This window comes from Oncorhynchus mykiss, chromosome 9 (genome assembly GCF_013265735.2).
Source record: "Oncorhynchus mykiss isolate Arlee chromosome 9, USDA_OmykA_1.1, whole genome shotgun sequence".
Lineage (NCBI taxonomy): Eukaryota > Metazoa > Chordata > Actinopteri > Salmoniformes > Salmonidae > Oncorhynchus > Oncorhynchus mykiss.
This window is the reverse complement of record NC_048573.1, coordinates 10,645,394-10,661,022: the sequence shown is the minus strand read 5'-3', so window position 1 is coordinate 10,661,022 and position 15,629 is coordinate 10,645,394. Positions and strand designations below refer to the sequence as shown.

The 15,629-nt window shown below is 44.5% G+C and overlaps 1 protein-coding gene across 2 annotated transcripts in view; it reads right to left on the bottom strand.

The window, feature by feature from the left end:
* The window catches only part of LOC110532909 (rho GTPase-activating protein 6), a 119,678-nt gene that overhangs the window by 2,096 nt on the left and 101,953 nt on the right, over nucleotides 1-15,629 (bottom strand). For both annotated transcript variants that reach the window (XM_036987294.1, XM_036987295.1), the window contains exons 4-12: nucleotides 11,313-11,398; nucleotides 10,444-10,662; nucleotides 8,437-8,647; nucleotides 3,259-3,314; nucleotides 2,662-2,812; nucleotides 1,957-2,159; nucleotides 1,149-1,328; nucleotides 963-1,051; nucleotides 116-357 (exon numbers count right to left, since the gene is read on the bottom strand). In XM_036987294.1, the coding sequence (XP_036843189.1) occupies nucleotides 116-357; nucleotides 963-1,051; nucleotides 1,149-1,328; nucleotides 1,957-2,159; nucleotides 2,662-2,812; nucleotides 3,259-3,314; nucleotides 8,437-8,647; nucleotides 10,444-10,662; nucleotides 11,313-11,398 (1,437 nt within the window). The remainder of the gene's footprint in view (nucleotides 1-115; nucleotides 358-962; nucleotides 1,052-1,148; nucleotides 1,329-1,956; nucleotides 2,160-2,661; nucleotides 2,813-3,258; nucleotides 3,315-8,436; nucleotides 8,648-10,443; nucleotides 10,663-11,312; nucleotides 11,399-15,629) is intronic.

Genomic DNA, 15,629 nt, shown 5'->3' with positions numbered 1-15,629 from the left:
CAGGAAAAGTAAAAAAAAATAGCTGGAGTGTGTCTTTAAGCCTAGCCGTAACCATAGCAACATAACAAATAAGGGTGTAGCAACAGAGGTGTCCCCTCTATGACCCGCGACTTACGTTTCTTGTTGTTGTGGTGTCGTAGCGCCTCCAGGTTAAAGAACACCTCACTGGTCAGGCTGCCGTCCCCGGGCCCGTCAGGGTTGAAGAGGGGAGAGGGGGGCTCCAGGGGGGACAAGTTGAAGAGTGGCGAGGGGGTCTCCAGGGGTGACAGGCTATCACTGAATGACCCCACAGAGTCCAGAGACACCCCCGTGTCCCGCCGACTCCCCGTAGAATCTACTGTCCCCACGGCCAGGTGACTGTCACCATGGGAGGGAGGGAGGACAGGGGGAGGGAGAAGGAGGAGAAGAAAGAGAGGGAGTAGAGGGAGAAGGAGAGGAAAGAGAGGGAGGAGAGGGGGAGGGAGAAGGAGGAGAGGAAAGAGAGGGAGGAGAGGGGGAGGGAGAAGGAGGAGAGGAAAGAGAGGGAGGAGAGGGGGAGGGAGAAGGAGAGGAAAGAGGGAGGAGAGGGGGAGGGAGAAGGAGGAGAGGAGAGGGGGAGGGAGAAGGAGGAGAGGAAAGAGAAGGAGGAGAGGAAAGAGAGGGAGGAGAGGAAAGAGAGGGAGGAGAGGGGGAGAGGGAGGGACGGAGGAGGAGAGGGAGGGAGGGAGGAGAGGAAAGAGAGGGAGGGACGGAGGAGGAGAGGGAGGGAGGGAGGAGAGAGTATTTTATTATTCACGTTGCAGGAAGTCTTGCAGCGCTGGTGATAAAGGCAGACATACATTCAATAAACACACAACACTGGGATTCAGAGACAACTGAAGGGCTGATCCAGGACCCGTTTGGCCTTTTAGATCATAATAAATAAAAATAGACAGGGGAAACCTGATCCACGCTCCTACTATGGGCCCTGAAATGAAACATACCTGAGTTTCCTGCGGAGAAGATAGTCGATGATGTCAGGATCTGTCTGAATGAGACTCATCAGCACCTCTTGTTGGAGCTCTGCTGACACCTGGTGAGAAGAGGACAGGAGATTTACACACACACACACACACACACACAAACACAACCCCCTTATCCCCCCAGCCCCACACACACACTCTTGGTACCGTGAATAGTCGCTTATAGTTCTGTATAAGTTGCAGGGTGACGTTGATGATGGCGGCGCTGTCCTCGATGTCCATGGCATGAGGACTCATCTCCCTGTCCCCTCCGCCCCTCTCCCCCTGCAACAGGTTGGGACCAAATATCACCGCCAGGTTAGTTGCTGTCATCTTGTTGCCTAGGAACTGCAGAGAGAGAGGAGAGAGCGAGTGAGAAGGGGGGTTAGGGGGAGAGACCACATATTAGGTCTTCCTACTGTGTAGGCTACTGTGTAGGCTACTGTGTAACTACTGTGTAGTTACAGTACAAGCTACAGAGAGACACAGAGACAAAAAGAGAGAGAGAGAGAGACCGCGAGAGACATAGAGCGAAAAGAGAGTTAAGAGGTTTAAGTTATAACCCAAAATCCATTATGTTTTCCTCTTGGGGGGAGGGAGGGAGGGAGGGAGGGAGGCTGACTTGTTGAGGACGGACAAATGCTGACAGAATTTTTTTTAGAGAAACAGACATAAGTTGACAGGTGAACAGAATGATAGACAGGTGGACAGAATGATAGACAGGTGAACAGAATGATAGACAGGTGGACAGAATGATTGACAGGTGGACAGAATGATAGACAGGTGAACAGAATGATAGACAGGTGAACAGAATGATAGACAGGTGGACAGAATGATTGACAGGTGGACAGAATGATAGACAGGTGAACAGAATGATAGACAGGTGAACAGAATGATAGACAGACACATGAAGTGTGTAAGAGGATGTGGAAGCGACAAACACACACACACACACACACACACTCTAGACACTAACCACCTGGTCCTGTGGTCCTGTGGTGTCCTGTGGTCCTGTGGTGTCCTGTGGTCCTGTGGTGTCCTGTGGTCCTGTGGTGTCCTGAGCGTGGCTCTGTACGGTGTGTAACAGGGTGAGGAGGCGGAGCAGGGTATCACAGTTACAGGCCGGTAACAGGTAGAGGAGCAGCTGGAGGTACAGGAACTGGTCTGTCCCTTGCAGAACTACAGGACAGATTAGGGGAGACCGAGGGGACAGAGATGGGTTAGATACCCACAGAGAGGACAGATATGGGTTAGATACCACAGAGAGGACAGAGATGGGTTAGATACCCACAGAGAGGACAGAGATGGGTTAGATACCCACAGAGAGGAGAGGGATGGGTTAGATACCCACAGAGAGGACAGGGATGGGTTAGATACCCACAGAGAGGACAGAGATGGGTTAGATACCCACAGAGAGTGGGTTAGGAAGCTAATGCCACAGAGATGATCAGCAAAGGGGTAGGGTTTGTGTGCGTGTGCGGAGGGGTTAGGGGGTAGGGTTTGTGTGTGTGTGTGCGCGGGGGGGGGGGGGGGGGGGGGGTGTGGTTTGGGGGTAGGGTGTGTGGGGGGGGGGGGTTTGGGGGTTAGGGGGTAGGGTGTGTGTGCGTGTGTGGGGGAGGGGTTAGGGGGTAGGGTTTGTGTGCGGGGAGGGGGTAGGGTAGGGTGTGTGTGTGTGTCGTACGGTTGGCGTGGAGGAAAGCAGAGTAGAGCTCTCTAGGCAGTAGAGGGTCAGGCATGTCTCTGAGGAACTCCTTCAGCAGGGCTGCTACGTCATGGACACTGGTCTCCTCTTCTAGACACACATCTGTCCCCATGTCAAAGTCCTCACGCAGCTGAAACACACACACACAAATCAGAACCAGACATACACATAAACAAGTTAACATGCACCGGCAACACACAGTAAATAAAAGGTCAGTTTCCCGTGTGATGATGCTTTGAAAACAGAAAATGACAGGGATCAACGGCCCTGCGTATACAGAAGAGGAGAAATACACCTGTCACAACATCAACACAACATCAACACAACACCAACACAACACCTGTCACAACATCAACACAACATCAACACAACATCAACACAACACCTGTCACAACATCAACACAACATCAACACAACATCAACACAACATCAACACCCAGTAGGTATAAATCACTACAGTACATCATTATACCCAGTAAGTATAAATCACTACAGTACATCATTACACCCAGTAGGTATAAATCACTACAGTGCATCCATGTAATGTGGATATTTTTTTCATTTAAATTGCCTCACCTGCCGAACTCTCTTTATGGAGCTGCCAACACGAAAGATCCCCACAGTTTGTAGCCCTGAGAAGACACAGTTGACATTTTAAAAAAGTGCAACATTTTTAACAGTTAATTGTAACGGTCTTGAGACGGCAGACACTGGGAGACAGGAAGCAGGTACAGGGTGATGATTTAATCATAAATAGACATGAAACAAAGCAAAAAACAGCATCTGGACAAGAGAAACAAAACAACATCAATGCAGACACTGGGATGAAACTGAGGAAATGACAGATATAGGGGAGGCAATCAATAACGTGATGGAGACCAGGTGAGTCCAATGAAGCGCTGGTGCGCGTAACGAGGGTGACAGGTGTGCGTAATGATGAGCAGCCTGGCGACCAACAGCGCCAGAGAGGGGGAGCGGGAGCAGACGTGACATTAATAACAGTTGGTGGTTCATTGTATCCTCTGTGTCTCACCCATAGGCTGTAGTGATATAACTGGACACAACCCTAACCTGTGTTACGAATGGATTCCTATGATGAAGGTAGAGCCAGAAGAGGACAGCCCTCTGACTCTGCGTCCTCTCTAGGATTTTTTTGTATGTTCCTGCCTTCTAGGCAGTTTGTCATGGCCACTGCGCCTCGCTTTGGGGTTATAGGCTGGGTATCTGTACAGCACTTGTAACCTAACGTAGCAGTCGGAGCAAGACGCCTGAGGAAAACAGAAGTGATGGTTGAAAATACTGTATCCTGGGAAAACTAGAAACATACGCTTTAAAAATGCTGATGTAAAAATGTCTTGATATACAGACACATCTACACACACACTTTAGTAAATATTGATCGCAAATTGATAGCTTCTGGTTTATGCCAAAAGACCAAAGAAAGGAAAAGACCACATTATAGATGATACTCAAGCAGGCTTAATGAAGGGCCGCCACATACAACCCCAACATGTGTTTAGTCTTGGAACGTATGGACTATTCACATGCAATTGGCTCAGATTCTACTTTTTTTTCCAGACTTCTGTAAAGCCTTTGACACAATTGAACGCAAATTTCTCTTTCGGGTCTCCCAACTTTTTGGTTTCGGGGGAAAATGTTATCGAAGTCATTCGCCTGTTTTACGAAGATATAAATAGTTCTGTGATACTAAACCTTAATAAATCCTAAAGATGTGTACTACCCAGTTTAGCCTTTTAAAAAAAATACATTTTGGTTGTGGAACATCCATCTCTAGATATTCTGAATAACGCACATTTGTATGGCTTATCGAGTTTTGATAGAGAAATCAGAATTCCCCAACAGGCTGACGATACTGCTCTTTGTTTTTTAAAGACAAAGACCAGGTCGCCCAGGCCCTTAATGACATCACTGCATTCTCTGTTGGCTCTGGTTTAAAACTGAACGTTCCTGAAATCTTGTTTTACACCACTCTGAAGATAAAGAAATAGAAAACATTCCTCTGAAGCACTGTGTTAAATATTTAGGAACATATCCATCTAAAAACCACAATGAATTTCTTTCCTAAAATTAAGAAAACCCAAGAATATATTTAATATTTGGCTACAAAGGGATCTATACTCTGGAGAGTGCTTCTGTTCAAGGTAGAGGGACTGTCTCGCTTTGTGTACCCCTCGTTGTCTTTGTTTGTAAATCCCTCTACCTCTAAAGAGATCAAATCAAATCACATTGTATTTGTGACATGCGCCGAGTACAACAGGTGTAGACTTTACCGTGAAATGCTTACTTGCAAGCCCTTAACCAACAATGCAGTTTTAAGAAAATGTTATATTTAATACTTACTAAATACACTAAAGTTTTTTAAAAAGTAACACAATAAAATAACCATAACAAGGCTATATACAGGGGTATCGGTACCAGGTCACTGTGCGCGGGTACAGGTTAGTTGAGGTAATTGAGGTAATATGTACATGTAGGTAGGGGTGAAGTGACTATGTATAGATAATAAACAGGTTAGTCGAGGTAATTGAGGTAATATGTACATGTAGGTAGGGGTGAAGTGACTATGCACAGATAATAAACAGAGAGTAGCAGCAGTGTACATGTAGGTAGGGGTGAAGTGACTATGTATAGATAATAAACAGGTTAGTTGAGGTAATTGAGGTAATATGTACATGTAGGTAGGGGTAAAGTGACTATGTATAGATAATAAACAGGTTAGTTGAGGTAATTGAGGTAATATGTACATGTAGGTAGGGGTAAAGTGACTATGCATAGATAATAAACAGAGAGTAGCAGCAGTGTAAATGTAGGTAGGGGTAAAGTGACTATGCATAGATAATAAACAGGTTAGTTGAGGTAATTGAGGTAATATGTACATGTAGGTAGGGGTAAAGTGACTATGTATAGATAATAAACAGGTTAGTTGAGGTAATTGAGGTAATATGTACATGTAGGTAGGGGTAAAGTGACTATGCATAGATAATAAACAGAGAGTAGCAGCAGTGTAAATGTAGGTAGGGGTGAAGTGACTATGCATAGATAATAAACAGAGAGTAGCAGCAGTGTAAATGTAGGTAGGGGTGAAGTGACTATGTATAGATAATAAACAGGTTAGTTGAGGTAATTGAGGTAATATGTACATGTAGGTAGGGGTGAAGTGACTATGCATAGATAATAAACAGAGAGTAGCAGCAGTGTACATGTAGGTAGGGGTAAAGTGACTATGCATAGATAAGAAACAGAGAGTAGCAGCAGTGTAAATGTAGGTAGGGGTAAAGTGACTATGTATAGATAATAAACAGAGAGTAGCAGCAGTGTAAATGTAGGTAGGGGTAAAGTGACTATGCATAGATAATAAACAGAGAGTGGCAGCAGTGTAAATGTAGGTAGGGGTAAAGTGACTATGCATAGATAATAAACAGAGAGTAGCAGCAGTGTAAATGTAGGTAGGGGTAAAGTGACTATGCATAGATAATAAACAGAGAGTAGCAGCAGTGTAAAAACAACGGGGGTCAATGCAAATAATCGAGGTAGCCATTTGATGAATTGTTCAGCAGTCTTATGGCCTGGGGGTAGAAGCTGGAGCCTTTTGGACCTAATCTTGGTGCTCCGGTTCCACTTGCCATGTGGTAGCAGAGAGAACATTCTATGACTTGGATGACTGGAGTTTTGACAATGTTTTGGGCCTTCCTCTGACACGCCTAGTATATAGGTCCTGGATGGCAAGAAGCTTGGCCCCAGTGATGTTCTGGTCCGTACACACTACCCTCTGTAGCGCCTTACGATCAGATGCCGAGAAATTTCCATACCAGGCGGTGATGGTGCAGCTGTGAAACTTTTTGAGGATCTGGAGACCCATGCCAAATCATTTCAGTCTCCTGAGGGGGGAAAAGCATTGTCGTGCCCTCTTCACGACTGTCTTGGAGTGCTTGGACTGTGACAGTTTGTTGGTGAAGAAGTCAGTCATATCACATTTTAAAAATCTGAAGGTCTGGAAGAGTTGGATTTTGTTGACATAAATAACACTTTCATGATCAATTGGTTGAAGAGATATTTGGTCAAATACAGAATCAATTTGGTATTTCATCTCCAAACAATGTGTTGGGAGGTCTTACATTTTTACTGAAATTTAATCTTCCCAAAAGATTACCTGCTAAATTGGCAAGCTTTCACCAAAAAGCTTTAATGCCCTGGAAACTATGTTTCCTGCACAACTTTGTGGAATAATTCAGACATAACTGGGAAAAGTAATTGTTCAGCGTGAAAGGAATATTGCCTTTGTTCTTCATGTGTTCCACAACAGAGGTATTATTTTGTATAAACAATTTATAAGATTGAATTAGTTTCCAATACCTTTCCGAGAGTTTATTTCTGTGATCAAAGCCATTCCCAGTGGTCTAACTATACTATGAAAACTCATCTTAGCGTTGGTGAGGATCACAGAGTTTTATCAAGAACTCAGCTTGGAAGGCAGGGCCTACTTGAGAAATCTTGTTGTAGCATAGTACGTAAGACCCATTTTCCAATTCACGGAACCAATTTCCTCGAGGTAAAACATTTTGGAACATTCCTGAAAAAGCTTGGTTGATGCCTTACAAATACTGTATACCAAAACATTTACGGAAGCGCACTTTAAGACTCTAAATAAGAGACCGTATATCCATGTAATTCTATGTTGTCCAAATGTTTTGATATTGATGATATGTGTTTTCTGTGACAAAGAAAATCTTACGTTCTTGTTCTATGAATGTAAATCTGTGATAGATTTTTATGGGAAATCCTTTGCAGAGCACATATTTAGCTTTGTGAACACTACCCATGTTTCTGACATGAAGGATTTAATATGTTACTATTGCAACTATAAGAAGACCATTGAAATGACTGTGAATTGTTTTATTCTTGTTGCCAAATACTTTATACACAAACTAAAATTACATAATTCTATACCAAAATTACAAATATTTGTGATTTACTTTAATCATGTGGTTAAGACCTTATCCATTGTTAATAACAAAAATAATAACATCTTCTTCTTGAATCATTGAGACTTTTTCCTAAGTGAATTCAACTGCACTTTATTTGTTAAAATATATATATTTTTTGTATGTATTTAAAGTATTAAAGTATATTCTTGTTTTTACCTGAGTGTAGAGGCGGCAGGGTAGCCTAGTGGTTAGAGTGTAGAGGGTAGTCTAGTGGTTAGAGTGTAGAGGCGGCAGGGTAGCCTAGTGGTTAGAGTGTAGAGGGTAGTCTAGTGGTTAGAGTGTAGAGGCGGCAGGGTAGCCTAGTGGTTAGAGTGTAGAGGGTAGCCTAGTGGTTAGAGTGTAGAGGCGGCAGGGTAGCCTAGTGGTTAGAGTGTAGAGGCGGCAGGGTAGCCTAGTGGTTAGAGTGTAGAGGCGGCAGGGTAGGCTTGTGGTTAGAGTGTAGAGGCGGCAGGGTAGCCTAGTGGTTAGAGTGTAGAGGCGGCAGGGTAGCCTAGTGGTTAGAGTGTAGAGGCGGCTGGGTAGCCTAGTGGTTAGAGTGTAGAGGCGGCAGGGTAGCCTAGTGGTTAGGGCGTTGGACTAGTAACCGGAAGGTTGCAAGTTCAAATCCCCGAGCTGATAAGGTACAAATCTGTCGTTCTGCCCCTGAACAGGCAGTTAACCCACTGTTCCTAGGGCGTCATTGAAAATAAGAATTTGTTCTTAACTGACTTGCCTAGTTAAATAAAGGTTAAACAAAACAAACACTCACCGTGTCTCTCTATGTGACAGCAGCAGCGTTCCACCACACGGGGGACCTGTTTATAGATGGGGTTGAGGCTGAGCTTGGTCTGGGTCCGCCCCCCAGCTCCGGCTGCAGTCTTCTTCAGCTCCAGCTCTGCAGGGTGGGACAGCTGTAGCGCCTCCAACAGGCGGGACTGACTCTCTACAAGATCTGAGATGCAGTCCACTGATAGGCCACCCTGTAAAAGGGGAAGATGGGAAGAGAGACAACAAGAGGGAGGGGAGGGGGAGAAAGAGAGAGTTTGAGCCTTTCAAGTTAGATTATAATAGGGGAGAGGGAATAGAGGGGATGAGAATGGATAGAGCAGGAGAGGAAATAAATAAGATAGGGAGACAAGAGAGTGAGGGAGCAGAGAGGAGGGAGAGATGAGACACAGGAGGGAGGAAGAGTGACAGGAGGGAGGAAGAGAGACAGGAGGGAGGAAGAGAGACAGGAGGGAGGAAGAGAGACAGGGGGAGAAAGAGAGGAAGAGGAAGAGAGACAGGGGGAGAAAGATAGGAAGAGGAAGAGAGACAGGGGGAGGAAGAGAGACAGGAGGGAGGAAGAGAGACAGGAGGGAGGAAGAGAGACAGGAGGAGGGAGAAAGAGAGACAGGAGGGAGAAAGGGAGACAAGAGAGTGAGGGAGCAGAGAGGAGGGAGAGATGAGACACAGGAGGGAGGAAGAGAGACAGGAGGGAGGAAGCGAGACAGGAGGGAGGAAGAGAGACAGGAGGGTAGAAGAGAGACAGGAGGGAGGAAGAGAGACAGGAGGGTAGAAGAGAGACAGGAGGAGGGAGAAAGAGAGACAGGAGGGAGGAAGAGAGACAGCAGGGTAGAAGAGAGACAGGAGGGTAGAAGAGAGACAGGAGGGAGGAAGCGAGACAGGAGGGAGGAAGCGAGACAGGAGGGAGTAAGAGAGGAACATTTTAAGAGAGTTTATGGATATAAAGTAATGAGAGAAAGTGAAGGTGGGAAACGAGCGAGTTAACAAAGGAGCGTTGTTATACACATTGATCTATATGGTGCAAACTAATGCGCGGCATGGCATTTCTTTGGCGCGGCAGTCCTGGAGGAAATGCACAGCCGCACACGTGCTCAGCTTAGAGGGAACGTTGCTCATGACTTTTGACTTTTCTTGCCAATCCATCTTTCCCAGGAATATTTTTATTTTGTATAGGCTTCCTTCTTTTCACTCTGTCATTTAGGTTAGTATTATGGAGTAGATAGAATGTTATTGATCCATACTTGTTTTTCTCCTATCACAGCCATTAAACTCTGTACCTGTTATAATGTCACCATAGTGAAATCCCTGAGTGGTTTCCTTCCTCTCCGGCAACTGAGTTAGGAAGGAAGCCTATACCTTTGTAGTGACTGGGTGTATTGATACACCATCCAAAGTGTAATTAATAACTTCAAGTAATTATCATTTATTTTATCAATCTACCAGTAGATGCCCTTCTTTGCGAGACATTGGAAAACCTCTCTGGTCTTTGTGGTTGAATCTGTGTTTGAAATGCACTGCTTGGCTGAGGGACCTTACAGATAATTGTATAATATAATAATAACATTTATTTTAGATAATACAATTTATGTAATTGGGGTACAGAGATGAGGTAGTCATGAAAAAATAAATATTAAACACTAGTCCATGCTATTTGTATGTGACTTGTTAAGCAAATTTTTACTCCTAAACTTATTTAGGTTCCACTTTGACATTATGGGGTGTTGTGTGTAGGCTGTGACATAAACATTTAAATGTAACAAAACAAAATGTGGACAACTTCAAGGGACGTGAATACTTCCTGAAGACACTATATGATAACATGGTCATGTTTTGAAAATTGTAGTTGACAAATGTTTGTTGGACTTTTGACAGCTCTTTCAAATGCCCAGAAGAGGTCAGCATATATCAGTCCAAACGGTCTCATTGTGTGTGTCTGTGTGTGTGTGTGTGTGCACTGCACGTGCGTCTTTGTCTGCTCTCTCCAACTCACCCGTCTCTGCACTCTAGCCGTGTTATCCAGGAACCTGGGTGAGAGCGGCTTGCTGTGCAGCTCCAGCACTGACGAGGATGATGAAGACGAAGCTGTAGATCCACTGAAGGGTGATGAAGCCGTGCTGCAGAGGGGTTTGTTCCCGTCGCTAAGCTGGCGTTTTTCAGCCCGGAACATCAGGACGCTGGCCTCCAGATCCAGACAGTCTCTTCTGCTCTCCTTCAGAGCAAATCAAATCAGATCAAACTTTCACACTCAAATCAAATCAAGTGCAACACACTTTACAGTAAAACGAACTAAAGTAAAGTGGTAGTGTGATAATTTGACAATTACCCTTTTTATTCTTACCCTGAGTCAGATAAACTCATGGATACCATTTGTGTCTCTGCGTCCAGTATGAAGGAAGAAGGTAGTTTCGCGAGCCAGTATGCTAGCTGTTCTGGTAGACTTCCAGTCATTGAGCTAACATTAGCTGTTCCTGTAGACTTCCAGTCATTGAGCTAACATTAGCTGTTCCGGTAGACTTCCAGTCATTGAGCTAACATTAGCTGTTCCGGTAGACTTCCAGTCATTGAGCTAGCATTAGCTGTTCCTGTAGACTTCCAGTCATTGAGCTAGCATTAGCTAGCATTGGCTCGCTAAACTACCTTCAACTTCCTTCATACTGGACTCTGGGTAAGTAGAAAAAGGGCTATCTATCCCTTTAAAACGTTGTTCTTCTGTCTTTTCTAGTGGGAGTTTTTATTTATTTAAATGTTTTACTTGCTTTTAGAAACTTAGTTGTGCACCTGGATCTAGACCCACTGCTGAGTTTTTACTGCATTTTTTCACACTTTACAGTAAACAATCTAACGTTGAAAACAACCAACCTTCAAGGCATCCTGGCGCTGCTTGTACGCCCGGTCGTTGGCTATCGCCTGGGAGAGGGTTATACCAAACGCCTTGGCGGCTGTCTCTGTGGGAGAGATGAGGGGAGAGAGAGAAGGGATAGAGGGAGGAGGGAGGGGATAGATGGAATGAAAAACAAGGGATGGAGGGAGGAAGGAGAAGGGGAAAGAGGGAGAGAGGGAGGGATGGAGAAAGAGAGAGGAAGGGAGGGAGGGATAGAGAAAAATAGGTATAATGGAGGAAAAGAGAGAGGGATAGATTGGGAAGGAGAGAGAGAGAGAGAGAGAGGGATAGATTGGGAAGGAGAGAGAGAGGGATGGATTGGGAAGGAGAGAGAGAGAGAGATTGGGAAGGAGAGAGAGAGAGAGAGAGAGAGATTGGGAAGGAGAGAGAGAGAGAGAGGGTTAGATTGGGAAGGAGAGAGAGAGAGAGATAGATTGGGAAGGAGAGAGAGAGAGCGAGAGAGAGAGGGATAGATTGGGAAGGAGAGAGAGAGAGAGAGAGAGAGAGGGATAGATTGGGAAGGAGAGAGAGAGAGAGAGAGAGAGAGAGAGATTGGGAAGGAGAGAGAGAGAGAGAGAGAGAGAGATTGGGAAGGAGAGAGAGAGAGAGAGAAATTGGGAAGGAGAGAGAGAGAGAGAGAGAGAAAGAGAGAGGGATAGATTGGGAAGGAGAGAGAGAGAGAGAGAGAGAGGGGGGTGGATTGGGAAGGAGAGAGAGAGAGAGAGGGACAGATTGGGAAGGAGAGAGAGAGAGAGAGAGACAGATTGGGAAGGAGAGAGAGAGAGCGAGAGATTGGGAAGGAGAGAGAGAGAGAGAGAGAGGGTTAGATTGGGAAGGAGAGAGAGAGAGAGATAGATTGGGAAGGAGAGAGAGAGCGAGAGAGAGAGAGAAATTGGGAAGGAGAGAGAGAGAGAGAGAGAGAGAGAGAGAGGGATAGATTGGGAAGGAGAGAGAGAGAGAGAGGGATAGATTGGGAAGGAGAGAGAGAGAGAGAGGGATAGATTGGGAAGGAGAGAGAGAGAGGGATAGAGGGAAGGAGAGAGAGAGAGAGATTGGGAAGGAGAGAGAGAGAGAGAGAGAGAGAGAGAGAGGGATAGATTGGGAAGGAGAGAGAGAGAGAGAGAGGGAGAGAGAGAGAGAGAGAGAGAGAGAACAATCTTACATTAAGGATACTTATTTTTAACAAGTTGTAATTCCCTTCCTCTCTGAGACTATCAACATTCCTCTCCTTCCCTCCACCCATTCTAATCCCATCTCATCTCCACTACTCACAAACAGGAAGGTGTTTCATCTTTTCTCTTCCCCTGTGTTTTGAGGGTTAAATAGCCATACATACAACAGCAACATTTCTATGGTGGGAACCATATATTCTACCCATGGGGATTGGGGCCCAGTAATGCCCTATGTCAGCGGTCTCCCACAGGTTGCTCGGCAGACTACCTATGAGTAGCTTGCTAAACAATTCTGAAAGTACATGGAATTTTCACATGTTTAACTGCTAACTGTCATAAACTAATCTCACAGGTATCAGCCACCTTTGTCTTAAAATGCCAAACCCTAACATAATATCTGCCAATTAATTTCCAGCAATATTTCCCCTGTCTGTCTGTATGTAGCCAAATGATGTGATAACCATCTTGTGGGTTGACAGAAATACATTCCCCAAAAACCTAAATTAAATGTTAACTGCAAAGTAGGCTTACCTGGCAGAAGTACATCATGACTAAGAATACAGTGTCTTCAGAAATTATTCAGACCCCTTGACTTTTTTCACATTTTGTTACTTTACAGTTTTATTCTAAAATGTATTAAATAAATACAAATCCTCAGCAATCAATACACAATACCCCCTAGCGACGTCACAATACACCATTATGACATCACAATACCCCATAGCGACATCACAATACGCCATAATGACATCACAATACCCCATTATGACATCACAATACCCCATTATGACATCACAATACCCCATTATGACAACACAATACCCCATAATGACATCACAATACCCCATAGCGACATCACAATACCCCATTATGACATCACAATACACCATAATGATATCACAATACCCCATTATGACAACACAATACCCCATAATGACATCACAATACCCCATAGCGACATCACAATACCCCATAACGACATAGCAATACCCCATAATGACATCACAATACCCCATAATGACAAAGTGGAAACAGGTTTTTAGAAATGTTTACAAATGTATTAAGTATTCAGACCCTTTGCTATGAGACTCGAAATTTACCTGAGGTGCATCCTGTTTCCATTGATCATCTTTTGGAGTACACGTGTGGTAAATTCAAATGATTGGACATGATGTGGAAAGGCACACACCTGTCCTTATAAGGTCCCAGAGTTGACAATGCATGTTAGAGCAAACACCAAGCCATGAGGTCAAAGGAATTGTCTGTAGCTCCGAGACAGGACTGTGTCGAGGCACAGATTTGGGGAAGGGTACCAAAAAATGGAAGAAATGGAAGATGGAAGAAGTTTGGAACCACTAAGACTCTTCCTAGAGCTGGCCACCCGGACAAACTGACCAATCGTGGGAGAGGGCCTTGGTCAGGGAGATGACCAAGAATCCGATGGTCACTCTGACAGAGTTCTAGAGTTCCTCTGTGGAGATGGGAGAACCTTCCAGAAGGACAACCTTCTCTGCAGTACTCCACCAATTAGGTTTCTTTTGTTGGTAGAGTGGCCAGACGGAAGCTACTCCTCAGTAAAAGGCACAAGACAGCCCACTTGGAGTTTACCAAAAGGCACCTCTAGATTCTCTGGTCTGATAAAACCAAGGTTGAACTCTTTGGCCTGAATGCCAAGCGTCATGTCTGGATGTAACCTGGCTCCATCCCTACGGTGAAGCATGGTGGTGGCAGCATCATGCTGTGGGGATGTTTTTCAGCGGCAGGGACTGGGAGACTAGTCAGGATGAAGGCAAAGATGAATGGAGCAAAGTACAGTGAGATCCTTGTTGAAAGCCTGCTCCAGAGTGCTCAGGAGTTCAGACCTGGGCGAAGGTTCACCTTCCTACAGGACAATGACCCTAAGCACACAGCCAAGACAACACAGGAGTGTCTTTAGCATAAGTCCCTGAATGTCCTTGAGTGGCCCAGCCAGAGCCCGGACTTGAGCCCGATCAAACATGTCTGGAGAGACCTGAAAATTGCTGTGCAGCAATGCTCCCCATCCAACCTGACAGAGCTTGAGAGGATCTGCAGAGAAGAATGGGAGAAAGTCCCCAAATACAGGTGTGCCAAGCTTGTAGTGTCATACCCAAGAAGACTCAAGGCTGTAATTGCTGCCAAAGGTGCTTCAACAAAGTACTGAGTAAAGGATCTGAATTCTTATGTAAACTTGATATTTCAGTTGTTCTTTTTTATATAAATAAACCAAAAATTCTAAAGACCTGTTTTTACTATGTCATTATAGGATATTGTGTGTAGATTGATGAAACCAAGGGGTCTGAATACTTTCCGAAGGCACTGTATCATTTGTATCTATTAGTTGTCATTTTCCAACTTTGCCGTGAAATTATCAGCAGCCATTAGATGGCACATTCCTCACTAGCTAGATGCGCAATTAAAGGGCCAGACGCACATTTAAAGGGCAACTGCACTCAAAAATCTAAATGTGTAACTTTTCTTCCTGCCCAGTGATTGAACCATTGACATGGACTCAGAACATCCATTTGAACAATTCTAATTTTAAGAGTGAAAATAAAAACTGAGAACATAATTTGGGAAAATATAAAACATAATTTGGGAACAGATTATCACAGAGTTTATAGCCCCCCCCCTTAGAGTTGTTTATGAACCATTATTTTACCAGGTATATTGACAGAAAACATAGGACACTACTTTTTCTTGTACAGTAAGGACCCGGGGAAGGAGATACATGGGAGAAGAGAAGAATGTGCCTATTTGAAATAAAATGTAGCTCGTGACATATTCTAGTTTTTTAAAGTAGCTCTCATGCTAGAAAAAGTTGGAAACCACTGCCCTACGTATTACACTTTGACCCCATCCATAAACAACCCCTTCCCCTAAATACCCTCCTTATATTCAGTTTAAACTCGCAGATCTGAGGAACACTGATCCCTGTTGTATATTCCTGTGTTTTCCTCACCTTTGGTGACAGAGCCATGTAATTTAGAGAGGTTCTGGGGGTTCTACATTATGATGCATTAATTAACATGACACTACAACATTCTATGGCAGCCATGTTAGCTCAACATTAACATTACAATAACCAATACTATGTAACTGAAT